This window comes from Hyaena hyaena, unplaced genomic scaffold, assembly GCF_003009895.1.
Source record: "Hyaena hyaena isolate Hyena2069 unplaced genomic scaffold, ASM300989v1 scaffold_216, whole genome shotgun sequence".
Taxonomy (NCBI): Eukaryota; Metazoa; Chordata; class Mammalia; order Carnivora; family Hyaenidae; genus Hyaena; species Hyaena hyaena.
Window position 1 is genome coordinate 61,768 of NW_024080848.1, and position 24,452 is coordinate 86,219.

The 24,452-nt window shown below is 38.8% G+C and overlaps 1 protein-coding gene across 1 annotated transcript in view; it reads right to left on the reverse strand.

Moving 5' to 3' along the window:
- Nucleotides 1–24,452, reverse strand: part of RBMS3 (RNA binding motif single stranded interacting protein 3) — a 203,881-nt gene that overhangs the window by 41,656 nt on the left and 137,773 nt on the right. Inside the window, exon 2 of the mRNA XM_039242715.1 lies at nucleotides 15,594–15,766. Within this exon, the coding sequence (XP_039098646.1) occupies nucleotides 15,594–15,766 (173 nt within the window). The remainder of the gene's footprint in view (nucleotides 1–15,593; nucleotides 15,767–24,452) is intronic.

Sequence of the window (24,452 nt, forward strand, 5' to 3'; positions counted from 1 at the left end):
TGTGTGGCTCAGTCGGTCGAGCATTTGACTCTTGATTTTGCCTCAGGTCATGATCTCAGAGTTTTGGGGTCAAGCCCCGTGTCAGGCTCTATGCTGAGCATGGAGCCTGCTTAAGATTCTCTCTTTCTTTCTTTCTCCCTTTCCCACTTGCCTCTCCGCTATCTCTCAAAAATAAATAAACGAATAAACAAACAAACAAATATAAAAACAGAGAAAGAGCATTATTACAAATAAAACACATTTACCTGATATGTTTCCCTCGAAACTAGACACTCAACACTATTTAAGTAGCAATTATGCAAAGTGCTACACCAGCTGTACGTTATAGGTATGTTGTTTTGGCAGAATTTTCCAAGCCATTAATTAATTTTCCTGTAGTGGCTCAGAAAGTCATTCCTTCATGCCCACTGGCAGGCACTTCTGAGACTGGCGTTTGCAATGTTTTAGTGTCACTAAGAAATGGTGTGGAAATAATTTCCCTCTGTTCCCTACATCCATAGTGACTGGATTGCAGTACCCAAGGTCTAGGGTGAGTTTTGAGAAAAAGGGTCTGGTTCTACAACGACGTGTTTATTCCAATAGTAGGAGAGGTAAACAGGGAGGGAGAAGGCTCTCCTGTCGGGGTCTGAGTTCCCATTCAGCCACTTTTGGGACACATGGGTAGTTACACAGAGCTTCAGATGAACTTACCCCTCTGTGCTTCAGTGCCCTTTGGCAGAAGAAACAGTAGCTCACTGAGTATGGAAGAGGATGGTAATTAAATGAAATACTTGCACGTGACATTCTGATTTGCCTGGAACTGAGGCGTTCCCAGGTTGTGGGACTTCCATGCTGAAACTGGGAAAGACCTGGACAAGACGCAAACAGCCGGTCACTCTACCTGAAAAGTGCTGGTTAAGGATATCTGGCACAGAACACTCACAAATGTCAGCTCTCACTATCGCTGTTGCTCTTTTCACTGGAATTCAAATGTGCCATGAATGCAGGCGCATTCATTTTCCACAGAATTAGCGTGAAGTTGTAACTTAATACATACGGCCCTTTTGCTTTTGAGTTCGAGAACACAGAGTCACACCCAGAGGCCGAGAACCAAGCACTTACTCTTTACGTAAAGGCCCGTGGCAAATCACTTTCCGTTCAGACAAAACGATCCTGACACGAAAGCATTCCTGGGAAATACGCCTCCTTTCCCTCTCTCAGCGGTGTCATTCATAATTAGCGCAGGATGAGTCCTCTTTTCAATTTTGAAATTGGGGAAGCCTTTAATAGTTCCCTGATAACCTAACTAGCTTTTGCCTGAACTGCTTACAGCCTTTGTCTGGTTTGCAGTCATGAGTCTCATAAGGACACTTTATCCGATAAACACGCAGGTAACTAGTGATCGCAGAGGTCACTGTACAATTGTGGCATCGTTTTATGGTGAAACATGCAGATCATCTATAGATTATGCCTCTGGCCTGCCCTGTAATGTCAAAGCATGAATCAGTAAAACAGGTCAGCTCTTTATCTTAAACTTGGTTGCTTTCCCAAGATTCCTGTGCAAGATTCAGCAAGGCTCAATTCTGCAGGTAAGGAATCAATGTCAGGCTCAGTGCCTTTGAAAACTTGTGGAGAGGGCAGCAATTACCAAACAAAGGTCTCTATCCTGAATAATGAAGGCAATTGTGATTACATAGATAAAGTCTAGAAGTAAGGGTCACACAACACCAGAACTGGGACACACACACACACACACACACACACACACACAAGAAAACTTGGGATAGTATGTTTGATATATAAAATTTTAGTGCTAAGCTGGAACTCATTTGAACATAATGACCACCAGCTTTACACAGAATGCCCACATTCTGGGAGCAAACTGATTTCAGTTTATATTGGGAATGTTCTCATATGCATAGTACTCATTGGATGCTTTTTCTATACCAGGCTTTATTTTAATGCTTTCTGTGTATTAACCCGCTGAATTCTCTCAGCAATGCTAAAAGGGAGGTACCATTGTTACACCCATTTTATAGAAAGGGAAACCGAGGAACAAAGTAGTGTATCAGACACATACCTAATGAATGACAGATTCCAGATGTGAACCCTGAGTGGTTCCTTATAGTGATGTAAAGAGAACAAAGCTTCTTCTACAGAGAACTAAAATAATAGGCTTTCTGTATTTTCTGAGAAAGAAGTCAACCTACATCAAGTTTGACGTGAAAGAATATTTATGAAAGAATAGTTCAGTAATTGATATTATTTAAGCATCTGTGTCTCTGATTCTAAATTTAGTATAGTTATCTAAATAAATAGGGATTGCTAGTAAACAAAAAAGAATATTTAAAATTTGTTTAATAGAAACACTAAGGAAAGACTTTTTAAACATATAAGAAAGTTTTAAATTTATAAGAAAATTTAGTTGATAAGAACTGATTTATTCACCAAATTCAGCTTGTTGATTCAGCAATAAAGTCTAAGTGATATCAGAATACCCTTAATATACACACATTGACTGAAATTATCAAATATGTTTTAAACCACCTTATTATATTCAAGAGCTAAAATGCCTGGCATCAATTTGAATTTAAAACTTCCATTTATTTTTTAATGCAAATAATTCTTTACTACAAGTGTTTTAAAATTTGTTTTGCAGTATATTTTAATTTTCACCTTTTAGATAGAGCCTAAATGGTATATATTTATCCTGATATTGTGAATGGCTGTAGTATAAATACACCAGTAAACAATGAATAGCAATGATAATATAAAATATTACAAGATAAAAGGATACATAGAGATAAATAAGAAGGAATGATGTAAAAACTAAAATAGCTGCTTTGTTTGAATACAGACTCCTTAAAATTACAGGTAAGCCCCACTTAATTTAGTCCTAATACATGTAAATATCAATGACAGTACAGATTTTCCCCCATTGTATAAGTGAATAATAGCAACTAGCATTTATTAAGGGTTCAGTATGTGTCAGTCACTAAACGACTCAAATGGGCTAAATGACTTGACCAAGCTTTCACACCTAATAAAAAACTAGAACCCACAATTGACTCAAAATTCTCTGTTATACTCATGGTATGATGCTACCTCCTTGCTTTCTTAGTGATTTCAAGTTGTAAATTTCATAGCATATGTTTGTATTTTCAAAAGCTTTGGGGATAATGGAAATATTTTACTTCGTGACTGGTGTGGCAACTAAACTAATGTGACATATATTTGTCAAAAGTCATCAAATCTTGCACATAAAATGAATGTATTTAATGTTACTTCTCAGTAATGTTGATTGAAAAACTAAAACAACAAATCTACTTACAAAACATTCAGAGGCATACTTATGATGTAATATACTCATTCATCAAGAAGACACCGCAATGTTAGAGACTTAATAAATACGATAACGGGTAAAAAGTAAAGAAAAAAAGTGTTTTCAAATTTTCTTTCTAAAGATAACTTGTAACGATTACTTATTTGCAATTATATGATTAAATGGCATATACAGATCATACTATTGCCAATTTTCAGATGACTAGCTGTCACTTTCAAATGTGACAAATACACAGATATGCTTTGCATGTTTTTCATCAAGAGTCTCTAATACTGTGTCCCCAAAAGTCATTGGTCACAAAGAAAAATCTGAAGAACGACTCCAGAGCCAAAAAAAAGAAATTTTTTTTCAGCAAACAGCAAACACCATTCAAAGTGAGCCCAGATTACTTTGCATTAGGTATGGAATTAGCAGTCAGTGGCATATCATGATCTGTTTGACAGCTGAAACCTGGTGGCTGAGGAAAGAATAAATGGTTATTTCCTGCCTCAGCAGCGCTATTGACAGAGCAAGCACAGTATTGATCCTTATTTGGTTCCTTAAATGCATGTGACTCAAGTTATCCTGAGGTTTTCCTCCAAAACTCTCCATCGGGATTCAGACAATAAAAGAGCTTGTCATTTGAAACCTTTCTTCTGTCACTCTGGTGGAACAATCTGGAATGCACTATCTGAGGGAAGCCCTGCTTTCTCTGTCTCCCACGATGAACTTAAAGTCTACCGTAGAACCAGTTTTATGATGTGAAGTCTAATACAATCAGGAAAGGGGGAGGAAGGAGAGAAAGAGAGAGAGAAAGGCAGACAGAATAAATCAGAAGATGCTACTTAGGTACAGTTTGGGCAGAAAGGAGTAAGGGGCATTTTCATTTGGAAGCACTGGCAGGTAAAGACCCTGGAGAAAGGCTCACCAAGTAGCTTTCATTGTTTACTCCTCAAACCCTGGTCAAGCTTGCCAATGCCTTGATGTTGCCAAATCCAAGTGTCTCTGCTGGTACATTTTTTAACTTCTCAGTAGTAGTCAAGAGCCTTGATCATTCTACATTCTTGAGATGCTTTCTTCCTCCTGCTTTCCTGGTTTTCCTTGATCTCATTGCTTGTTCTTTTATAAGCTCTTTTTGTGGCTTCTCCCCTTCTCAGAATCTCGGAGTATTGAGCTGTATGACCATTTTTCTTGCTGTATACACACCCTGTGTATGAATCATGGTTAAGAGAAGAACTATTAAATCAAACTCCTTAATTTAAATCCTGAACTTGGCAACTACCAGTCAGGTAACGTTGGGAAAGCCACTTAATTTCTCAGTGTCACTGGCTTCTCACCTACAAAATGGGGGTTTTCATGAAGGATAAATGAGTTAACATGTGTAATATGAAGTATTTATATGTACCCTACTTAGAATAGTTTTTAGCACATCTTAGGCACTATATTGTTGACATTAGTATATGTTTAAATGCCACTTATAATGCTTATGACTCCCAGTCTATATATTTTTTACTCTAACCTCTGCTTTGAAAACTAGTCATCTGTCAAACTGCCAAGTTCTATCTTATTTTTGATGTCTAACAGGATCTCAAAAATAACAAGATTGAGAACTCTTGATTTCCAATCAGCCAAAATTGTTCCTTCTACGATTCTCCCCATTTTATGAAATGACCCTACACCTTTTTTTTAGATGCTAAAGCCAAAAATTGAGGAATTATTCCTAATTTCTCTTTCCCTAACCACCCTTCCATATCAGTAACTTCTATCAAAACCATCTCCAAAATATATCCAGAATCCACCACATCTAACCTCCTCCATCACGCTGACCCTACTCCAAGTCATCACCATCTCCTGTTTGGACTTCCACAATGACCTCCTTGCTCATTTGCTTGCCTACTCCCTCATAGGACCCATCCTTTATAGAGTAGCCAGAATAACTTCTCTAAAAAATCAATTAATTAATTAATTAATTAATATAAAATCCAATCTTTGTTCTCTACTTAGAAAATCTTACTGATTTGGCCCTGGTGTACCTTTTTTGCTTCACCTCTTACTATCCTTATCTCCCTTACTCATTGTTCTTTTGCTTTTCTGATATTTATGTTCCTTGAACACATCAAACTCATTTCCACCTTTGGACTTTTGTACAATCTTAAATCTGCCTGTAATGCCCTTCTTTCTAAATATCACTTGCTTGGCTCCTTCTTGAAGTTGAGAGTTCATCTTAAAGAAAGCACTCAGTCTCTAATAACCCCCAGTCATTACTTACAATCTCCTTTCATGGCGTTTCAGCCTTTTTTTCACAGCATATTCTAATGTTTTCTTCTTTAATTATCCATTTCTTTATGTTTTAATTTTTTTAATGTTTATTCATTTTTGAGAAAGAAGGACAGAGTGCAAGTGGGGAAGAGGTAGAGAGAGAGAGGGAGACACAGAATCTGAAGCAGGCTCTAGACAGCTGTCAGCAGAGAGCCTGAAATGGGTCTTGAACTCACAAACCCATAAGATCATGATCTGAGCCGAAATTGGATGCTTAACTGACTGACCCTCCCAGGCACCCCTAATTATTCATTTATTATTCTCTCCATTACAATGTAAGCTCTAGGCAGAGGCTTTACCAGTCCTTAAGTTATCTGCAGTGCTTGGCACATAGATCACATTCAATAAATACCTTTGAATTAATGAGTAAATAAATCTTGTCAGTAGTGAAGCAGAAGAGGCGTTGGGTGTCATAAATACCAAGCAATTGAAATCTATGTACTTTGGCAACTATTTCTAGGTTGGAGAAGGGAGTAACTCTAAGATGTCTGTCTGTCTTTCAGCCTTTCTTTCTTTCTCTTTTTTTGTTTGTTTTTTGTTTTTTTAATCTAGATGACTGGGAGCATAGTGGTTCTATTCACAGAGAAATGGAATACTGAAGAAGGAACAAGTCTAAGAATAATAGTCTTTGGACAATGAGTTTGACAGCTCTTGGAATACAAATTTGGAATCTTCTGGGAATAATGATATATGGATGTCAGAGTAAAAGAAGAATCCATGGGCTGGATATGTAGATTTAATATTCATCAGAATAGCTGAAGTCATTGAAGTAGACTTTTCAAACAAGAAAAGAGGAGGTCCAAACTCTGAAAAGCAGAAAACTATTCAAGAGGAAGACAGATGAAGAGAAGTTGTAAAGAAGAATCTCCAAAAGATAGGAGAAGACCCAAGAAAGAGGAATATGACAGCCAAGGAGAAAGACTATTTTATGAATAAATGAGAGGTAAATGGGGTTAAGGAACAGAGAGATCAAAGAAGATAAAGACTAAAAAAAGTCAGCCATATTTGGCAATTAGAATATTGACGGGCAAACTGAAAACCTAGATGCCATCTGAGCTTGACAGAGTCCTGCCCTTGAATCTCAAGGCCCTCTGAATTTCAGGCACTCAGCAAGATATCTGCCTGGAGTTCTCATTCTCCCAGAGCTCCAGGCCATTAGTTGGTACACCCAGAAGGAGTTAATCATCCTCTTTTCTATCCCCAGCTTTTTTGTGCAACTACAAGCAGAGGCACCTATGTTAACTGGTGCTCTCAATGGTTTCATTCTTATTTTTATTTTCCCTGCTTCCAGGATAAGTAGGAAAAAGTATTATCAAATTCCAGCTATTTAAATAAATATATTTTGGAAAAATCATGGACATTCAGCAGAATCTTCTTCATCCAAGTAATAAAAAAATAATGAAAAAATGACCAGTGAATCAGTGGGACAATAATTTCCAGGATACCCCCAAAATGCTAGGAGGCTGTTTCTGTAAGATTCACTAGATATGTTCATTAGAGTATAGTCAGCAAGAAAAATGTAAATACATAGAAGCCTAATAACAAGAGCCAAAATAGGAAGAGATCCTTGCTTAATCATCAGTTAGATGCAAATGTTATTAAAAAGTGGAATGTTAGAGAAATGTTTGACCTAATAAAAATTGTGCAAAGAAGGAAAGTAAGATTCCTCCAAGGACATTCTTATTTAATTTTGTTTTATTTTTTATTTCAGAAGAAGAAAGAAAGGGAGAGAGAGAGAGAGTGCACACAAGTGTGAGAAAGGGGCAGAGGGAGAGAGAGAGAATCTTAAGCAGGCTCCATGCTTAGCACTGACACAGCCCAACGCAGGGCTCGATCCCACAACCCTGGGATTAGGACCTAAGCCAAAATCAAAAGCCAAGACACTCAACTAACTGAGCCACTGAGCCTTGAAGGGAAGTGCCTCCCCTTCAAGGACATTATTTAACATGCTTTTAGATTCTTGTTTCAGGGCTTGATTTTTCCACACAGAAATCTAAAAAAAAAAAAATCTCATTTTTAATTGGAAAATCCATTTCACTCCAAAATTATCTTAATAAAACTTATTTTAACTCTTCTCAACAGTTGAAAATAATGGTGGCTCCTCTGAAATTTTTAGGTTCTATGCAAGTAAGAGTAAGAGAGTTAAAACAGAAGATTAAAGTTTTTTAATTTTTTTGAAAAAATTATTATTAGCATGAGCATGATTTACTCTAGGGATTTCCAAACTTTGTCACATGTTAGAATTACCTGAGCAGACTTTTAATTTGTTTTAATGTCTATTTATTTATTTTGATAGAGTGCATGAGAGCATGACAGGGGAGAAAGAGTGGGAGAAAGAGAAAGAATCCCAAGTAGGCTCTACGCTGCCAGTGCAGGAGTGGTTCAAACTCATGAACCATGTGAGCATGAGCTGCACCAAAATCAAGTCAGATGCTTAATTGACGGAGCCACCCAGGGGCCCCTACCTGCAGAGACTTTTAAACACCTTAGTAATCTCAGCTGACCCCACATGCATTAAATCAGGATCCTTAAGGCTGAGATCCAGGCGTTAGTATTTTTTTAAAGCTCTCGAGGGGTCCTCATGGCAGCCATAGGTGTTAGAACTTGAGACTTGGGCCACCCTTGTTCTCATTAGAGGAATGTTTAAGTGGCTATGAGTAAGAACTGGGTTTGAATGCAGGGGGCTGTGTAAACTTGGACAACAAGGCTCCTAATCTTTTTGAGCCTGAGTTTACTCAACTATTACTCAGTAACTATTGCTCTCACTTCATAAAGCTATTTTGAGCATTGAATGAGGTAATATAAAAATGTAGAGTCCATGATATGTAATGCACAATAAATGTTTTATACATAAACATAACAATTCATTATTGATGATAATTATCTATTAATTACAGACCAAATCCTATGTCTGGTGTATAAAATATAGTTGGCAAACATAATTGTACATAAAATCTGAGTTAATATATGCAGCCAAGTGTCAGATCTATGCTGAGTCAATTCAGACATCTACTTTGGACCTTAAAGGCACTCTTTCATTTAAATTATACAAAAGAAGATTCCAAGATCCTCAAATTCACTTCGTACTCACACCTGCCACCGTACAGATTTATGACACCTCAAAAGCGGCTGCGTAATTTGAGTCTGACTTTCGGGAGAAAGCTACTAATAAATTTCCCCGGGTCTTATTAGAGGGAACTTTTAAATCTTCATTGACACAGTAAGAAAGAACTAGAAAAAATTTCCAGTCACATTTTTCTTATTTACTCCGTTACTCTGAAGTGCATGATGACTTGTTTTCTTTTCGTTGTATCTGAACAGTTTGACAGATTACTGTGACAAGGTTACTTTTAAATTGATAAAAGGTTTGATTGTGTCGGTGCATTTGTCAAAACTGTCTGACACCATGTATAATGGAGTCTGCACTCCGAGCCCGGAAAACACGGGAGTCCGCTCTCACCATTCAGCGTTCTGCACACACCATAACGAGACGTCCGACAGGGTTGGGTAAAAGTCGGGGAGAGGAGCTTGGGCCGACCCTCAGCTCTTGAGCTCAAACGCTCCTACTTTGTTCTCCTGGCTTTTCATTCGGTGCGTTTGTGCTCTCCGGTTAAATGCTAAAGTGACATTTACAGCTTCGTTTTAAAGGGAGCAATGCTAAGGAGCCACAGCTTTAGCAAAGAGAACATTTACAGAGAAAAGTGAAGGGCAGGAAAGCAGACTCCTTGGTCTTCTGGTGATTAGAAATATGTGCGCACTTACCGAGTTTCCATCCTTTCCCTTCATTCTGCCTCTAGCGGCCTCAGCAACATCAGGGTCAGTTTATAACAGAACAATTCGCTTTACACATGCCCGATGTTGTCAATAACGCCAGATTAGTTAATGATGTAGAAGTGGGGGCAATGCTCGGCCAGAGCTTTCTCAGGGCAATGCATTGATCAAAATTTTGAAGTCCTGAGGATGGTTAGATGAAAGATATTGTACGAGCGGAAAATATAAATAGATCATGGTATCTTTTCAATTTAACAGTTCTGTTTGCTATGTGAAATATGTGGTTGTATTTTTTAAGCGCAATTTCACTGTGTTTCAAGGGCATGTTTACAATCGTTATCATAGAAGTTGTGCCAGTTTTTTGAGGGAAGAAATATAGCTTAATATGCAAAATGATTACATCACCAAATTTTATTTGGTCCAAAAGTTGTGATGCTCTCTCTTGCTCACTTGCTCACTTCCTCTCTCTCCTAAGCCAAATCCATCTTTTCCTGCCTCCATCTCCTCTTCCTGAGAGAAGCATAAAGGGTATATAGTCCAAGTATTCTACCCATGATCCCCAACAGATAATCCATCCAATAAATATAATTGCATAATTAATAGTTTTGGGTTGTCATTATATTTGCCTTAGTGCTCTTAACATGGCAGCCCTTAAATGTTTACTAGTATATCGATGACACATTCATGACTAGGTAAGCAAAAGAAAGCAGCTAAAAATCACTGATTTGGGTCTTCTGTGCCACTTCTTTCAGAGTTCATTTGATTAATTGTCTCTCAAGCCCTTGCTTTTTTTTAAAAATGTTTTATTTATTTCTGAGAGAGAGAGCGACAGCATGAGTAGGGGAGGGTCAGAGAGAGAGGGAGACACAGAATCCAAAGCAGGCTTCAGGGTCTGAGCTAGCTGCCAGCACAGAGCCTGACCCGGGGCTTGAATCCACGAACCGTGAGATCATGACCTGAGCTGAAGTCAGATGCTTAACTGATTGAGCCACCCAGGCGCCCTTCAAGTCCTTGTTTTTTAATGGAAAAATAAATGCATGTGAAAAAAGGCATCTTTCACCACCCCTAACTGTCCTACCATCCCAATGATTAATTCTCACCCTTTCTTCTCAGACTCTAAATTCTTCTTCCAGGTTGCTTTCCAACTATTCTGACTTTGATTGTCCCCTGATCTCATGGGATGCCTTCTTTCTACTCTGTACTTGGAGTTTTTTGAAACAAAAATTTGACTAAGTCACCTTCCTGTTTATGACAATTCAATGTTTCCTTCCATTGCTCTTAATTTAAACAAATTACCCAACATGATCCACAAAGAAATCACCTTGTCCCATGCTTCCATATTTCCAGCTCATTTCGCCCCATACTTGACTTCCCCCTCTCCGCTTTAACCCCACTGGCTTTTTTTTTCAGCCTCTTGTTCTTACCATGCTCCCTTCACCCACGGTTTCTACACATATGAGGCTCTTTCTGCCTGGAATTCTCTTATCTTCTTTCTTCATGCAGTAAAACCTATGCCTCTTTCTGATCCTACCTCCAATGTCACTTCCTCGGAGAGTCCTTTGCTCACTAACCTAACTAAGACAGATCCATGTGCTCCTCTCTTTTCTTGAATTTACAGTTGCAATTTTATATCAAATATATGCTTATTTAATTGATGTCTATTTTCCATAGTAAAATATAAGCTCTGCTAAAGCAAGCCTTTGTCTAAATTTACTCAGCGCTGAATCCTCAAGACAGTATCTGGCATGTGGCACAGGTGCTCTGTAAATATTTCTTGATAGGGAACACAATAGAGTTCCTTGAGATTTCTTAAGATAAAGACGTTACAGTCTTGAACTATAGTATCTCCTTCAAGACACACAATACAATGGTATTCGTTCAAAACAAAACTAGAGAGAGTTCCCACAGAGTGAAATCATTTTGCAGTCTTCCCATAGAGTGAAATCATTTTGCAGTCTTGTCTTCCTTTCTTTAATTTTACTTGTGATCGAACACAGGAGCTTTGATGATGTATGTGAATAGAATTTCCTTAATAGGAATTTCCTCTTAGATTATACATTGAGATGTAATTTATTTACTTTAATACTATTTTTTTGCTGCTCATTAGTATTAATATGGATGCTGTACTCTGATACCAGATAATTTGCTATATCTATGCTTATTTTTGGTATATCTCTGTTTTAGTTATTCTTCTATTACTATAGATATTAGCAAATATTGCATTTCCTATATAAGGAAAAAACTCTAAAAGTACTTCTAATTTCGTAGTAATAAGCATGGAAAACTGATCTTGATGGCAAATTCATTTAAATCAGTAAGTATTATCTATTTGTAAGTGAAATCATTTTAAAGTGTTGAGATGAGTAATAGGAATATAAAATGATTTGAATCTTTAGAAGAGTGCTAAGGTAAAATACTCATCACTGGGCATCTGGGTGGCTCAGCTGGTTGAGCATCCAACTCTTGGTTTCAGCTCAGGTCATAATCTCACAATTTGTGGGATCGAGCCCTATATCAGGCTCCATGCTGGTAGTGCAGAGCCGGCTTGAGATTCTCTCCTTCTCTCTCTCTGTCCTCCGCCTCCCCCTCCACCTTTCCCTCTCTCTCAATTAAAATAAACTTAAAAAAAATAATTTTAAAACACTAATGACCAGGGCACCAGAGTGGCTCAGTCACTTGAGCATCCAACTTCAGCTTAGGTCATGATCTCACGGTTGGTGGGTTCGAGCCCCATGTTGGACTCTGTGCTGACAGCTCGGATCCTGGAGCCTGCTTCAGATTCTGTGTCTCCCTCTCTCTCTGCCCCTCCCCTGCTTGCTCTCTGTCTCTCTCTTTCTCTCAAAAATAAACGTTAAGAATATTTTAAAAAATACTAATGACCAATGTGAGAGACCATCTCTACAAGAAAGGAAAAGAGATTTTACAAGTGACCTGCATGATCCCCACAGGCGTCCCCACATCTCAGGCAGTACTCATCCAGCCAAATTGTCTCAGGCTGTGGCCCACCGAAACTGCCAAAGGGGATTGGTGAAAGATATAAAAGTATCCACGAGCACACTGTACTGCTAAATAATAATGAGGGTCTCAACGAAATATTAAAATTTTAGCGTGAAAGAAGCTGAAAGGATTATCAAGTTTACACCCATTATTTTATACATGGGGGAAACCAACGTTAGGGCAAAAACAAGGCATGGGTCTAAGGACACACACTCAGTTGATGGAAGAGCCAGGACCGAAAACCTGATCTCTTGGCACACAGCCATTCCCACTGCATTACGTGGCCTGATCACATCGGTTCTCCAAAATTCTCTAGGAAAAATAATCTGAGCAATAAACTCCAGGTCCAGACCACTTCAGTAACTGGAGAACCCACAGACACGTTTAGAATAGCAACAGCATGGGCCCGATCTTACTAGCCTGCAAAAACTAACATGAAGAAGTAACCAGTACCCTCTGTACTCTTAGCATTCTCTAAATGTCTCAGCTACACATAAGAACATTAACAGAACGTCTTTCCTCAAAAATAATGTCTCTGGGTCATTAAACCTATTTCCTGAGTTAAAAACACCAATGCAGGCTGGGGCACCTAGGTGGCTCAGTGGTTTGAGCATCTGACTCTTGATTTCAGCTCAGGTCTGTGAGTTTAAGCCCCACATCAGGCTCTGTGCCAACAGTGCAGAGCCTGCTTGGGATTCTCTTCCCCCCTCTCTCTGCTCCTACCCCATTTGCATGCTCCCTCTCTCTCCCAAAATAAATAAACTATATAAAAAAACCCACCAATACATGCTTTTAGGTAACATTTTCCATTTATATATTTCTGGCAACATTCTATCAAAAGTGGACACTCAGAGAAATTTGTAGTATAATGCTGCATCCATGGTGTTTTCGTAAACCAGCTCTCCAAAAACATACCATACAATTAAAAATGTCCTTATTTCTAGGGCTTTCTGGTTCCTCTGATGTAAATATTTCCGCCATCGCTGATTTCAGGCCACTGAGTCTCTAACACATCACACACAGAATTCCTGAATATTTAACAATTGACTCTAATGCACCAAAGGCAGCACCAGCACTTCACTGGTAGTACAGGGACACCCAGAGATAATCAAAGTCAACCTACACTTTTATCAGAGGAGCCTGAGGCTCAAAGAGAGTAAATGATTTGCCCCCAAATCACACAGTGGCTGGGTGGGCTTTAATACACAGGATTCCACCTCAACTACCTTCATACACTAAGTGAAACTTTCTGTATGAGACATAGTCTGTGGTCCTCATATTATTGAAGAAAGAAGAGCCTCTCAGGGGCACCTGGGTGGCTCAGTCCATTAAGCATCTGACTTCGGCTAAGGTCATGATCTCATGGTTCATGGGTTTGAGACCCCCATTGGGCTCTGTGCTGACAGCTCAGAGCCTGGAGCCTGCTTCAGATTCTGTGTCTCCCTCTCTCTCTGCCCCTCCCATGCTCATGCTCTGTCTTTTTCTGCCTCTCAATAATAAATAAAAACATTAAAAAAAGGAGAAGTGCCTCTGAAAAATCAGCAGCATCAACAACAGCAGACAGACAATACATATTCTTGGAAATGCATATTCTTGGTCTCCATCCCAGGCCTAGTGAGTCTTCATCTTTGGGGTCCAGAAATCTGTGTTTCACTGAACTCTCTGAGTAGTAGAGAGCAATGAGAAAAAAATCTTCCTTAAACCCATCAATATTTTTTGTAAACGAGATCCCAATATAGGTCAATGATAATAGCTATCCTTTCTCACATCAGCATCCGTTAAGAGATACTTCTTCTGAAGCTTTGAACATAAAATGCACAATCTTTCACATTTTCAGAGTCTACTTTTCAAAATAGTTTAGATTTTTTCTAACAGCAACAGGAAAAAGTTGAGTTATTTACCTTCCAATTCTCAACCCCCACCTTTTAAAGACCAAAGCCTAACCCATATTTATATGTTGTAGCCCTGGCACATTCCTTTTGTTTAAATGACTCCTTTTAAGTAAATATTTATTTTTCAAAGCTTTGCTCCACCTCTTTTTCAAAGATTGATTTGACTACCACAAATCAAGGTAGTCAATAGCAAAGGGGATCTCCCACTGTAATCAACATATTGCTTTGTCAATTGATTATAGAGTTACAATTTGTGTTTTGATTTATCAGTCACTTCCTGGCATTTTGGTATTTGTTCCCAATCTTAAGATCCAGAACAAAGACAAATAAATACGGTCTGCTTTGTTTTCTTCTTCCAATATTTTAGAGGCTGGAAAATTCGCAAAATAAATATCCTCTCAACCTTCTTGTAAAAGCATTGCAAAAGATAAAACGAAAAATTGAGTAACAGTTTCCCAAATTTAAAAATACCCAGCTAAGGCACACTTAAATGACTAATAGCTGTACTGATATTACTTTAAAAGTAATCAGACAGCAATGTAAAAATACAGGGCCATGAGTCTTAATTCATTATCCATTATTAATCTTATTTGGAAGGTACATGTAAATATGTTTATTTTATTTGCACAAAAATGAGACATTTCATAACCTATGTGTTCATAGATAATAGATTAACAAAAACTTTTTGGAAGGGCATTGTAATCACTACCACATTTCCTAGCAAATCCAAAAACTTGATGAGTATGGTTCTTGGCCTTGGTGGGAAATACCTTCACTGGATGTGGAAGTGAATGTTTTCAAGGGAACCAGAGTATTAGTTTTATAATTCCCCAATTACTTGGCCCTGGATGAACTTGTATTTACCAAGAACTGGCCAGAAAATCTTTGCAACACTGGACATAACCATCCTGAAATCTACTATTCCTAAAGGTTCGAGATTGCCTTTGCTAATACTTCCCCCCAAAAAAGCAGCTACCTTTATGAGATTCATTACTGATTCCACCAGCCACATTGGGTTTGCTTGTCCCTCATCTTTTTGGTCAATACATGCATACCGTCCAACACTCCCAGGTACATCTGCTCAGGAACCTCCACCATCCCCCCGCCCCCCCAACGAAAAGTACACAAATTCCACTCGCTAACATAAGCTGGACTTTGATCTCCAATTTAAATCTCTTTGTACAGCAGGGTCTTCCTCACTGAGGCACCAGAAAAGGGGCATGTACCGAGTACAATATCGAGTCCTATGTGGACCGAGCCCACATGAGCCAGCGCGGAGGTGAGGAACGGCGCGGAGAGCAGAGGGCACTTACGGTTGGCATAGCTTGATTAGGTCCTGGTCAGTGGTGCCTGGCGGAAGGCCTCGAATGTACAGGTTGGTTTTACTCAACTGTTCCCCGCTGCTGTTGCTGCTGCTGTTGTTGCTGCTGCTGTTTGTGCTGGGGCTGGGAGGTGCCATGGGGTGGGGAGCTGGTGCATAGGACTGCTGGAAACAGAAAAGGCTGTTACTGGAAAAACAAAGCCAGCACCAATTCATAGGCCAGCAGCGCAACTCGAAAGCTATGCAGGCTTCTCGGCCTCTGATCCACACATGCACACACATATTTATATCACTGCCCTGTACACTTCTGAGAATATCATTCCCCCCCACACTGGCCCTGCATTTGGATCTGTATAAGTTAGCCGTCAAAGGGACAGAAAGAAGTTCCCACATGCTCTTGACAGTGGCATATGGGTTCTGAGTTAGTCCCCTGTGATTTTCCTTAGACCTGTAAAGTAGCACATTACCTCCCTCTCCATGAGAAGAACGCAGTTTCCTTTTGGCACCAAAACTCTGCCTCTGGCTCACCTTTAACAAGTCACACACCTCTATATTGTCCCCACACCTTCGTCCCTCCTCGCCAAACACCAAAACTAAAACCAACCAACCAAACAGAAAACTGCCTCATATCGTTGTCGTCACCGTCACTCTCCAACATAATTCCGGATACATAGGAATCACTCTATGCATAGCGAATCTAGGACCTATCAAACGGATGAATGAATGTATCTCTTCTCTTTTTACCACTCCCAAATATACTTCTTCATGGTCAATGCCCTGAGGTTTGGATTATTGAGCCACCATTTTCTCAATACAATCGAGATCCCCTTTAAGTTACTCTAGTCGAGGGTCTCTATCTAGGTACTACTGACAGCTTGGGATAATTCTTTGTTGTGGGGCCTTTTGTTCATTACACTGCACATCCTACCTGGTTCATTGTAGGATGGAAACAGTATCCTTGTCCTTTACCCACTGGATTCTAGGAGTGGCCATTCCGTAGTTGTGACAACCAACATTACTCCACATGCTGCCAAGTGTCTCCCAGTAGAGAACCACTGCTCTAACCTGTCAGATTATTTTATAACCAAACAAAATGATAAAATGACCCCCAGCAACTTCAAGTATACAATGTGGTAACTATGCATGCCAGAATTAGTAGATATGTTATTCATTATACTTCATTTCTTCGTCAAATGGGAGTATCTTCAAGAGTCCTAAGATTAATGGACTATCTGAATTTGTATTCCTGCTGTGTCTCTTTCTGGCTGTGTGACCTTCACATGGTGCCTCAATCTCTCTGACAGTCAACATTCTCATTAATATGAGGAGGATAAAATAGTACTCTCAACAGTATGCCACAGGGTCTCTACAAAAATTCAATAAGTGAAGGCACACAAAATGGTTCCTGGATATTAGAAAGTGCACAATAAATGTTAGCAATCACAAAAATGCAAGGGTAACAATCATGATAATATTTGTAGTTCATATCTGTCTTCATATTAGGCTATATAACTATCCCAGATATTCTTAATCATAACCTAGAATGTTAGCTAAAGGTAACACTTATTAGGATTCTGGTGGGAAAACTTTTAACCTGAAGACACATTAGCTGTTCCATCAAGGGTGAAGGTGTGTACTTATCAAACAACAAGTAGGTACTTCATACTTAGTCTACATCATATATGGTATAAATCGAATGAACACAGCACTTAGCCCACAGTGACAAGAGGCCAAGTTTTAGCAGCATCTAGCCTTGTTTCTTGCTATAATAGTCTGTTTTACACCTTCCAGAGTGATCAGATCTGCCCTAGTCCATATTTCCAACTGGCTACAAGACAATGCCTTTTAGATATAGCATGTCAAATGAAACTCATTATCTCTGCTCTCTCACCTCCCAAGTCCCTACCCCAGCCACCCAGTGCAAAGACTCTCTTTCTCTCTGGTGTTGCTGACATTCATCTAGCCCCCATGCTAGAAGCTTGGTGTCGGCTTCAGCTCCTTAATTCTAAATCTTGAAATACAGTCAGCTACCAAAATTTCTGAGAGGTATCTGGAAACCTTCTTTTCTCTGAATTCTCACTGCTTCCTAGGCTGGGTTCTGGTCCACCTTGCGGATCCACCAGATCTAGCATATGCCTCATGTTTTCCTCTTAGGGAGGAAAGTGGGGAAAGGATAAGACACAATGGTCAAATGCAAACTCACACTGGTCTAGAGTGTCCTGGGCAGTTTCTTTAAGAAATGGAGAAGTGGGACAGAGGTGGGACAGAACCCAGAGCCTCCTTCTTTGAAACAAACATTTTCCTCAACCATTTCTTAGGTATTACTTGATTTGCTACCAACGTTTTTAATGTGAGATTTTACAACAAATTACACAGGACAATACGTTCTGTTCCCAATGTCTGAATAAAATGACATACATCCATTGCCTTTTGGAATTTAGTATCTGCGTAAACCTGCATGTAGTTTCTTGGCTGGCATGAGAAACTAGTCTGCCTTGACCTAAGAAATCTGTTTCACTCCTTGGACACCCCATAACATTTAAACTCTATCTCTTTACAAGCTCTGCACTTAGTAGGTGCTTAACACACCTTGCTAAAATAGTGTCCTGGTCTCTGTATCTCCCAATGGGACAGATGGGATTTATCTTTTATTTCCCCTAAAGTAAAGCTTTATTTTCTTGAAATTCCCAGGGCTTTTTAAAAGCTGTTTGTTACCACTTTCACCTTCTCTCTCTCCAAATTCTTTAAATTCCATTCTGTACTCAGGCTTCTTTTAAAATGAGGCTTTGTTAAAAGCAGTTTTCCCCATTGCATAGCTTTTAAAACTATCAGGGAGCCAAAAAATCATGTCTTCAGCTTTATGTAGCATAGATCTGATGGACCCGCTCAGATTGAGTCCTTGATTGATCAGATAAGAAAGTATCATCTATAGGATGGTCAATATGTGTTTACTTAATTCTCTCCCCCTCTGCCCCCACCCTCCAGGGGTCTTCGTAAGCATTTCCATAGCCAGAATGCCATTTAGTAAATTGCATGGTGCTTAAAACAATAAATGTGTCCTCCAAAATGCCCGATGTATTTACTAGGAAAAAAAATAAACAAAACACTCAAAAGCAAATCAAAGCTGGGATGACTATAGGCTACTTGTATGCATGGAAATGAGGTCTGTATTTTATAAACAGAGATAGAAGCACCAGCCTGTTGTGGAGAGATGATATATTTCAAAAGCCCATTGAAAAAAATACGCAATCAAAAGTGGTTATCTGTGTATATTCTTGTTTGTGAGTTCTAGAAGTTTTGTTGAAAGAAGTAGACCTTCTCAGTGTTATTGAACCAATCAATCCACAGATTTTAAGACAGAACGCCTATATTCTCACTACTCCTTAATATTTCATTTATCTGTTGATGATATGCTGAATGATTCAGGTAGTGGTCTGCGTTGTAAATCATCCTTTGGTTTTAAGAATTATAAATTCCCTCCTCTCCACCCACTTTCCAAACACACATCCTTTAATCAACAAAACATTGGCAGAAGTTTCCCAGAATGTCTGACAAATGCACAAGCATAAATGAATTAATTTGTGAAAAGCAAAAGCAACGTTGTGTGCTCTGGTGCCAAAGACAAATGACCAAACTGCAGCATCTTTGGGGGAAAAAAAAAAGAAGAAGCAATAATCTTTAGAGGTTAATGGGTCAGAGCAAACCACTTTCCTAATTAAAAGTGGCTCTGATTCCTTTCTCAATTCTTTGTCTTCAAATGGATTTGGGGTTTTATCATTGATTAGCTTTTAAATCATTTTGAGGCACCAAGGAAGAAATTTTAAAATGTTAGTAAAAAAAGAATTTATTTTCCTCCAGATAAAATTGACTTTGTTATATGGCTCAAAGTCATACTTTATAAATCCTATTTAGGAGCAGTGAGGACTTACAGTCTGGGGTTAGTGAACACTGTAACACTGTGCTGTAGCAGGGCAGGGAGCTGCTATGAATTTGCCGTGTCAGCTTGGTTAGAACCAGTAACAAAGGCAGATTTTCAGAAGAGGGCCTTCAGATGGCACTCTGATGGAAGGAGGGAGAGAGGATTTCTCTTGAACCTGCATATGCTTGGCAAATACGCAGATTTTCCTTAGGTGCTTATTCATGGTGGTGTGGCTGGGAGCTGCAACTCTCTAAACCACACGTTGGGGCTGCTGCATCAGTGGATATGTACCAGTGTTTTCTTCAGTAAATAAAATGACATGACACCCATTTTAGAAGATAATGATTCTAATAATTACAGGTAAAATTTGTTGCATGTTTCCTAGTAGGCATTATGTATAACAGCCCAATGAGGCAAATGATATTCTTCTCAACTATAAATGAGAAAACTGAATGCAAAATGGGCAGATGACCTTCTCAAGGTCACACAGCTGGAGCCCCACTTTGAACCTAGGAAGTTTGACTCCAGGACCCATGCAGTCCCCCCAACCAGCACTCCAGAACTTGACCTACTAATGACAGGGGTACCAGTCAATACAAACGGCTTTCTTACAGGTCAACTTTGATGGAAGACACGGACAGAAGCTCTCTTGCATCCAAGTACACAGGGGAGAAATCGAATGAGGATGATAAACAGTATACAGTCAAAATGGAGGTTAAAAAGGCCTTTCCTCTATCAGAATTTAAATGAAGTCCACCTTAAAATTTAATTTCAAAGGGGAAGTGACCATTAGGAGAAAGTGTGTGATGAGTTTTTCAAATAATGTCAAACAAGTGGGTTCATTTGTCAAGAGTCATGGGATGTTATTTGATAACAGGAAAACGAACTGGCTTGTAGATCATCCTACAACCACTGATTCATTTAGTGTGCTTTGTTAATATGCCTCATTTTTCAAGTTTGAAGAGTGAATCAACCGGGTCCTCCTACAGTCTTTTAAAAAGTGTGATTTGTGTATGTCGGTTTGGAGGGTGGTACGTTGTGCGTTTAATCCCTACATATTTTGGAGGCAAACTGGAGTGGGATAGGAGTTGTAGTTTTCTTTTCTTTTTTTTTCAACTTTAACAGAAAGTGTTTGATACATTCAATAAATGCTATTCACATATCAAGAGGGTAAAGTAAACCATTACAAATCATCTTTTATACAGTTTCAAACATATGAGACGAACCTGTCTGAAGGCAGGGCTGTAATATACGCACACCAGCCAGACCATCTGAAGCCAGGGTTCTCAAACTTGTCATTACTGACATTTTGAACAAGATAATTACTTGTTGTGGGGGCAATATTGTGCATTGTAGGCTATTTAACAGCACATCTGTCATTTGGTACTAGATGGCCTAGATGACAGGTGTACTACCCTGCCCCCAGGCTGTGGTTATGCAAAATGTTTCCAGATATTGTCAAATGTCCTTTAGGAAGGACAAAAAAAATGCCCCTGGTTGGCAATCACTGCCTTAAACAGATTCAGCCCCTCTCCTTGAAGAGCTAATTCTGTTGCAGTACCTCTAATGGAATAATAATAATAACTCACTGGCCTACAACCCATTTCATTGAAAAACCCCATCACCTAAGTTGAACCCAAGTTCAACTTCTTACCCCCAAGTATATACGGTATACACCTCCCCATGCCACTACCCTCTGTAACTAAGACATTGGTATGCCATATTTCAATGGCAGCAAACTAGGTCTGAAATGTGCATCTTCTTCTTATTGAAAACATAACTCTTTTACAAAGAGAATTTTAAATATTTTTTGCATGCAATTCCCTTTGGCTGGGAATCATGGGGACTTGATGCCAAACTGCAGTCAATTCTATCCCCGGCATCTGGTTGCTGGCAGGATCCTGAAGCAGTTGGTCTGGTGGTTTTTTGGAGGAGCCTTGGACTCCATCACACAGCAGTCTGTTCTGCTGATGGTCTCCCCAATTTGTTTTTATTCATCTCCAGTGCAACAGAATTTGTACTCTTTTATCCACTCAAGGGTAAAGCGCTGGATAAAATCTCCCATGAGACTGACATGCCAAGTCTTTTGCTATCCAAAAATGAATACAAACCACATTCCTGTCTTAAATCATACATTATTTAGCCTGCACGTACACATGCAATCCATTGCTCGGTGGATTAACACTGCTGCAGGCTATTGAATTCCTCTCCCAGACAGGGTAATTTCTACATAACCTTGCTTCTGCAGATCTCTCCTCTAGGGGGAACATGACACAAGCAGGTGGACATGGCAAGAACTCCAGCAGTCCCTGGAGTGCCTATATTGCCTCAAATGAGGGTGCCTATAAATACTGTCCATGCAAGCAACAATCAATGCAGCTAAATTAATATCTAAGGCAAGATACGCAATTTTAGCCATGGTTTCATGAACCACATATATGGAAGCATTGCAGTTTTATGCCAGACAGTCGCCCAATCCATTATCTAGACTATGATTATAGAAAACAATGGTTTCAATTGTACCTTTTATAATAGAGTTTGGTGAAAATCTGCCCCATTTCTCTTTTCTTACCCACAGATTCGATATGGAAATGAGCAATAAAGGGCAAGACACCTCACAAAAAGCAGTTACTTGTATATACTCTGTTAACCGCTTTTGGTAACAACCACTGTCAACAGTGGTGGTGTTTTAAGAGTTCTACATTGCCCTCTGAGAATCCTGCTCTACCACTAACTAGGCACTTAGACCTCTAGTCACGAGTAAAATAAGAATTGTGATGATCTCACCTAAGACTGTTGAGAGACTTTAATATGTACATTACATAATTACATATAAAATATTTAGCGCCGTGCCTGACACAGAGTCAATACTCAATAAATACTTGTTGATCTTATCATTTTCATCAACATCATCATGAGGCAGATCCTTAAAAGAAACACTACTCTTTCAATCTTACTGGGAGTAATTTACCTTTCAGGGGGTGCTACAAGAGTCCATCATTTATTTTTTAAGCACAGGAGCCACTATTCTTGAGATGAAACTATGTCACTCGAACTGTGGTTTGTCATTTTCATCAAGAATCAAAAAGTAATAACTAAGCACTGATGAAACAATCATTGTGGAGTGAATGGCTAATTAGTTTCAAGGTATTTACAAACCACTACTGAGGTTTTATTAAAATTCTGGTAGGATGAGATTCACTTTTGCTGTAAATATTAGTTTTCAAAAACCTCAGTGGATTGCATAATCACACATCGCTCTGTGCTATTTACAAATAGGATAAATCTAAAGTCGTTGAATTCCATTCAGAGGTTTAGATAGTAAATGACATTTTAAAATTCATGGCACTTGGAAACACAAGTAAACTGGTTATTGTTCATTTCAAACACCTATAAACCAATTTCATTAACAAATTTACAAGCTAGAGAAAAGTGGCTGCCATAAATGATGCCAATGGCCTTTTACAAAAATTGCTCAGTTCTCCAAATGCCAGTGACATCTGGTCTTTGCTCCTATCCATTGTTTAATCTGGCCAACTCGTGATCTCTTTAAGGCAAAATAAACAAAATTAAAATATTTTAAAATTTGAGGTACTTACAGCATTCATGTAAAAGTTCAAGTCTGCACTTAGAAAATAATACCAAACAGCTCATGATTCCAATATTAATAAGCATTGATTCCTCATGAAGAAAAGAAAAATAAGCCATGATTGGTACTCAATGTTGAGATCACAATGTCACCTACGCTACAAATAGTAACTGTTAGGATTCCCCAGAAATACCAAAAGTGACCATAAGCCCTGGATGAGACCTCTGTTCTGCTTGTCCCACGAATATCTCAGAAATCAACTCAAACATTTCCTTTTGTAATAGGCTAGAATCACCAGGAAAAGACTGAAAATCCAGAATAGGTCATCATAACTGCTTGTGGAGATTCTAGTGCAGTCACTGGTCAGCATCTCAATTCCTAATGCAATCAGAGATAATGAGAGATCTTACAAAGTGTCGAACAATTACACTTGGGTCACATTCTCGTCCCTTATATGTTTACTTATTTTTTTGTTTTTCCCCGTAATCTCTATTTTGACTCTTTCCTTAGTTTTTTACAACATTCTATGTTTCATAATCCAATAATCTGTTTCCCTTAACTACAATCAGTAATATTGCCAATAATTAGTTGCCCTCGCTTTATTACGTATGCTATACTCAGTAGAATGAAGACTAATAGATATTAGGGGGTCACTGCAATATAGGGTGATCTAGTATTTTATTGTGACTAAATGAACACTTTCAAAATTTTCTTCTTCAGTCAATGAAAACAGATATAATGAACCATTTCCACTCATTTCACTTGACTATTTCCCATATTAACCAATCATATTACTGACTTGGTTATAAGTAGCTAATGGGTGATATTAATGAAGCATTTTGTTTCAAACCATGTATAGCAACAATTACCATCAATGATGGAAGGCCATCCAGAACACCAAATGGCATGAAGGCTCTTTTGATACACTAAATGATTCCGTCCAATTAAATCAGAATTTACTTTTTCTGAAAGTAAATCTATATTGATTTAGGAGCAATTCAATCATAAGATAAAGAATAAGTGCAGTAAAAGCTTATTTCTTTATTGAGGCTTTCATACTATGTCCAAAAAGTCTTTCCAGCCCCTATCTATCCCTGTTTTCCTCTTTCCCAGGGCTCATTCACCTTCCTTGCCACGCCATGGTCACATCTGAATCTATACCTTATTTTGTGTCCTTCCCTTCACTTAGAATACTCGGTCTGCATTCTTATACCTTATTCTAGGGTGACTCTAAAATGTACCTCACAAACTGAGGTATTTTTGAGAGCAAAAGAGGAAGATATTGATAATTATATCAGGGCACAAGTTATAAACTGAGACTGTCCAAAGAAACTTGGAACATA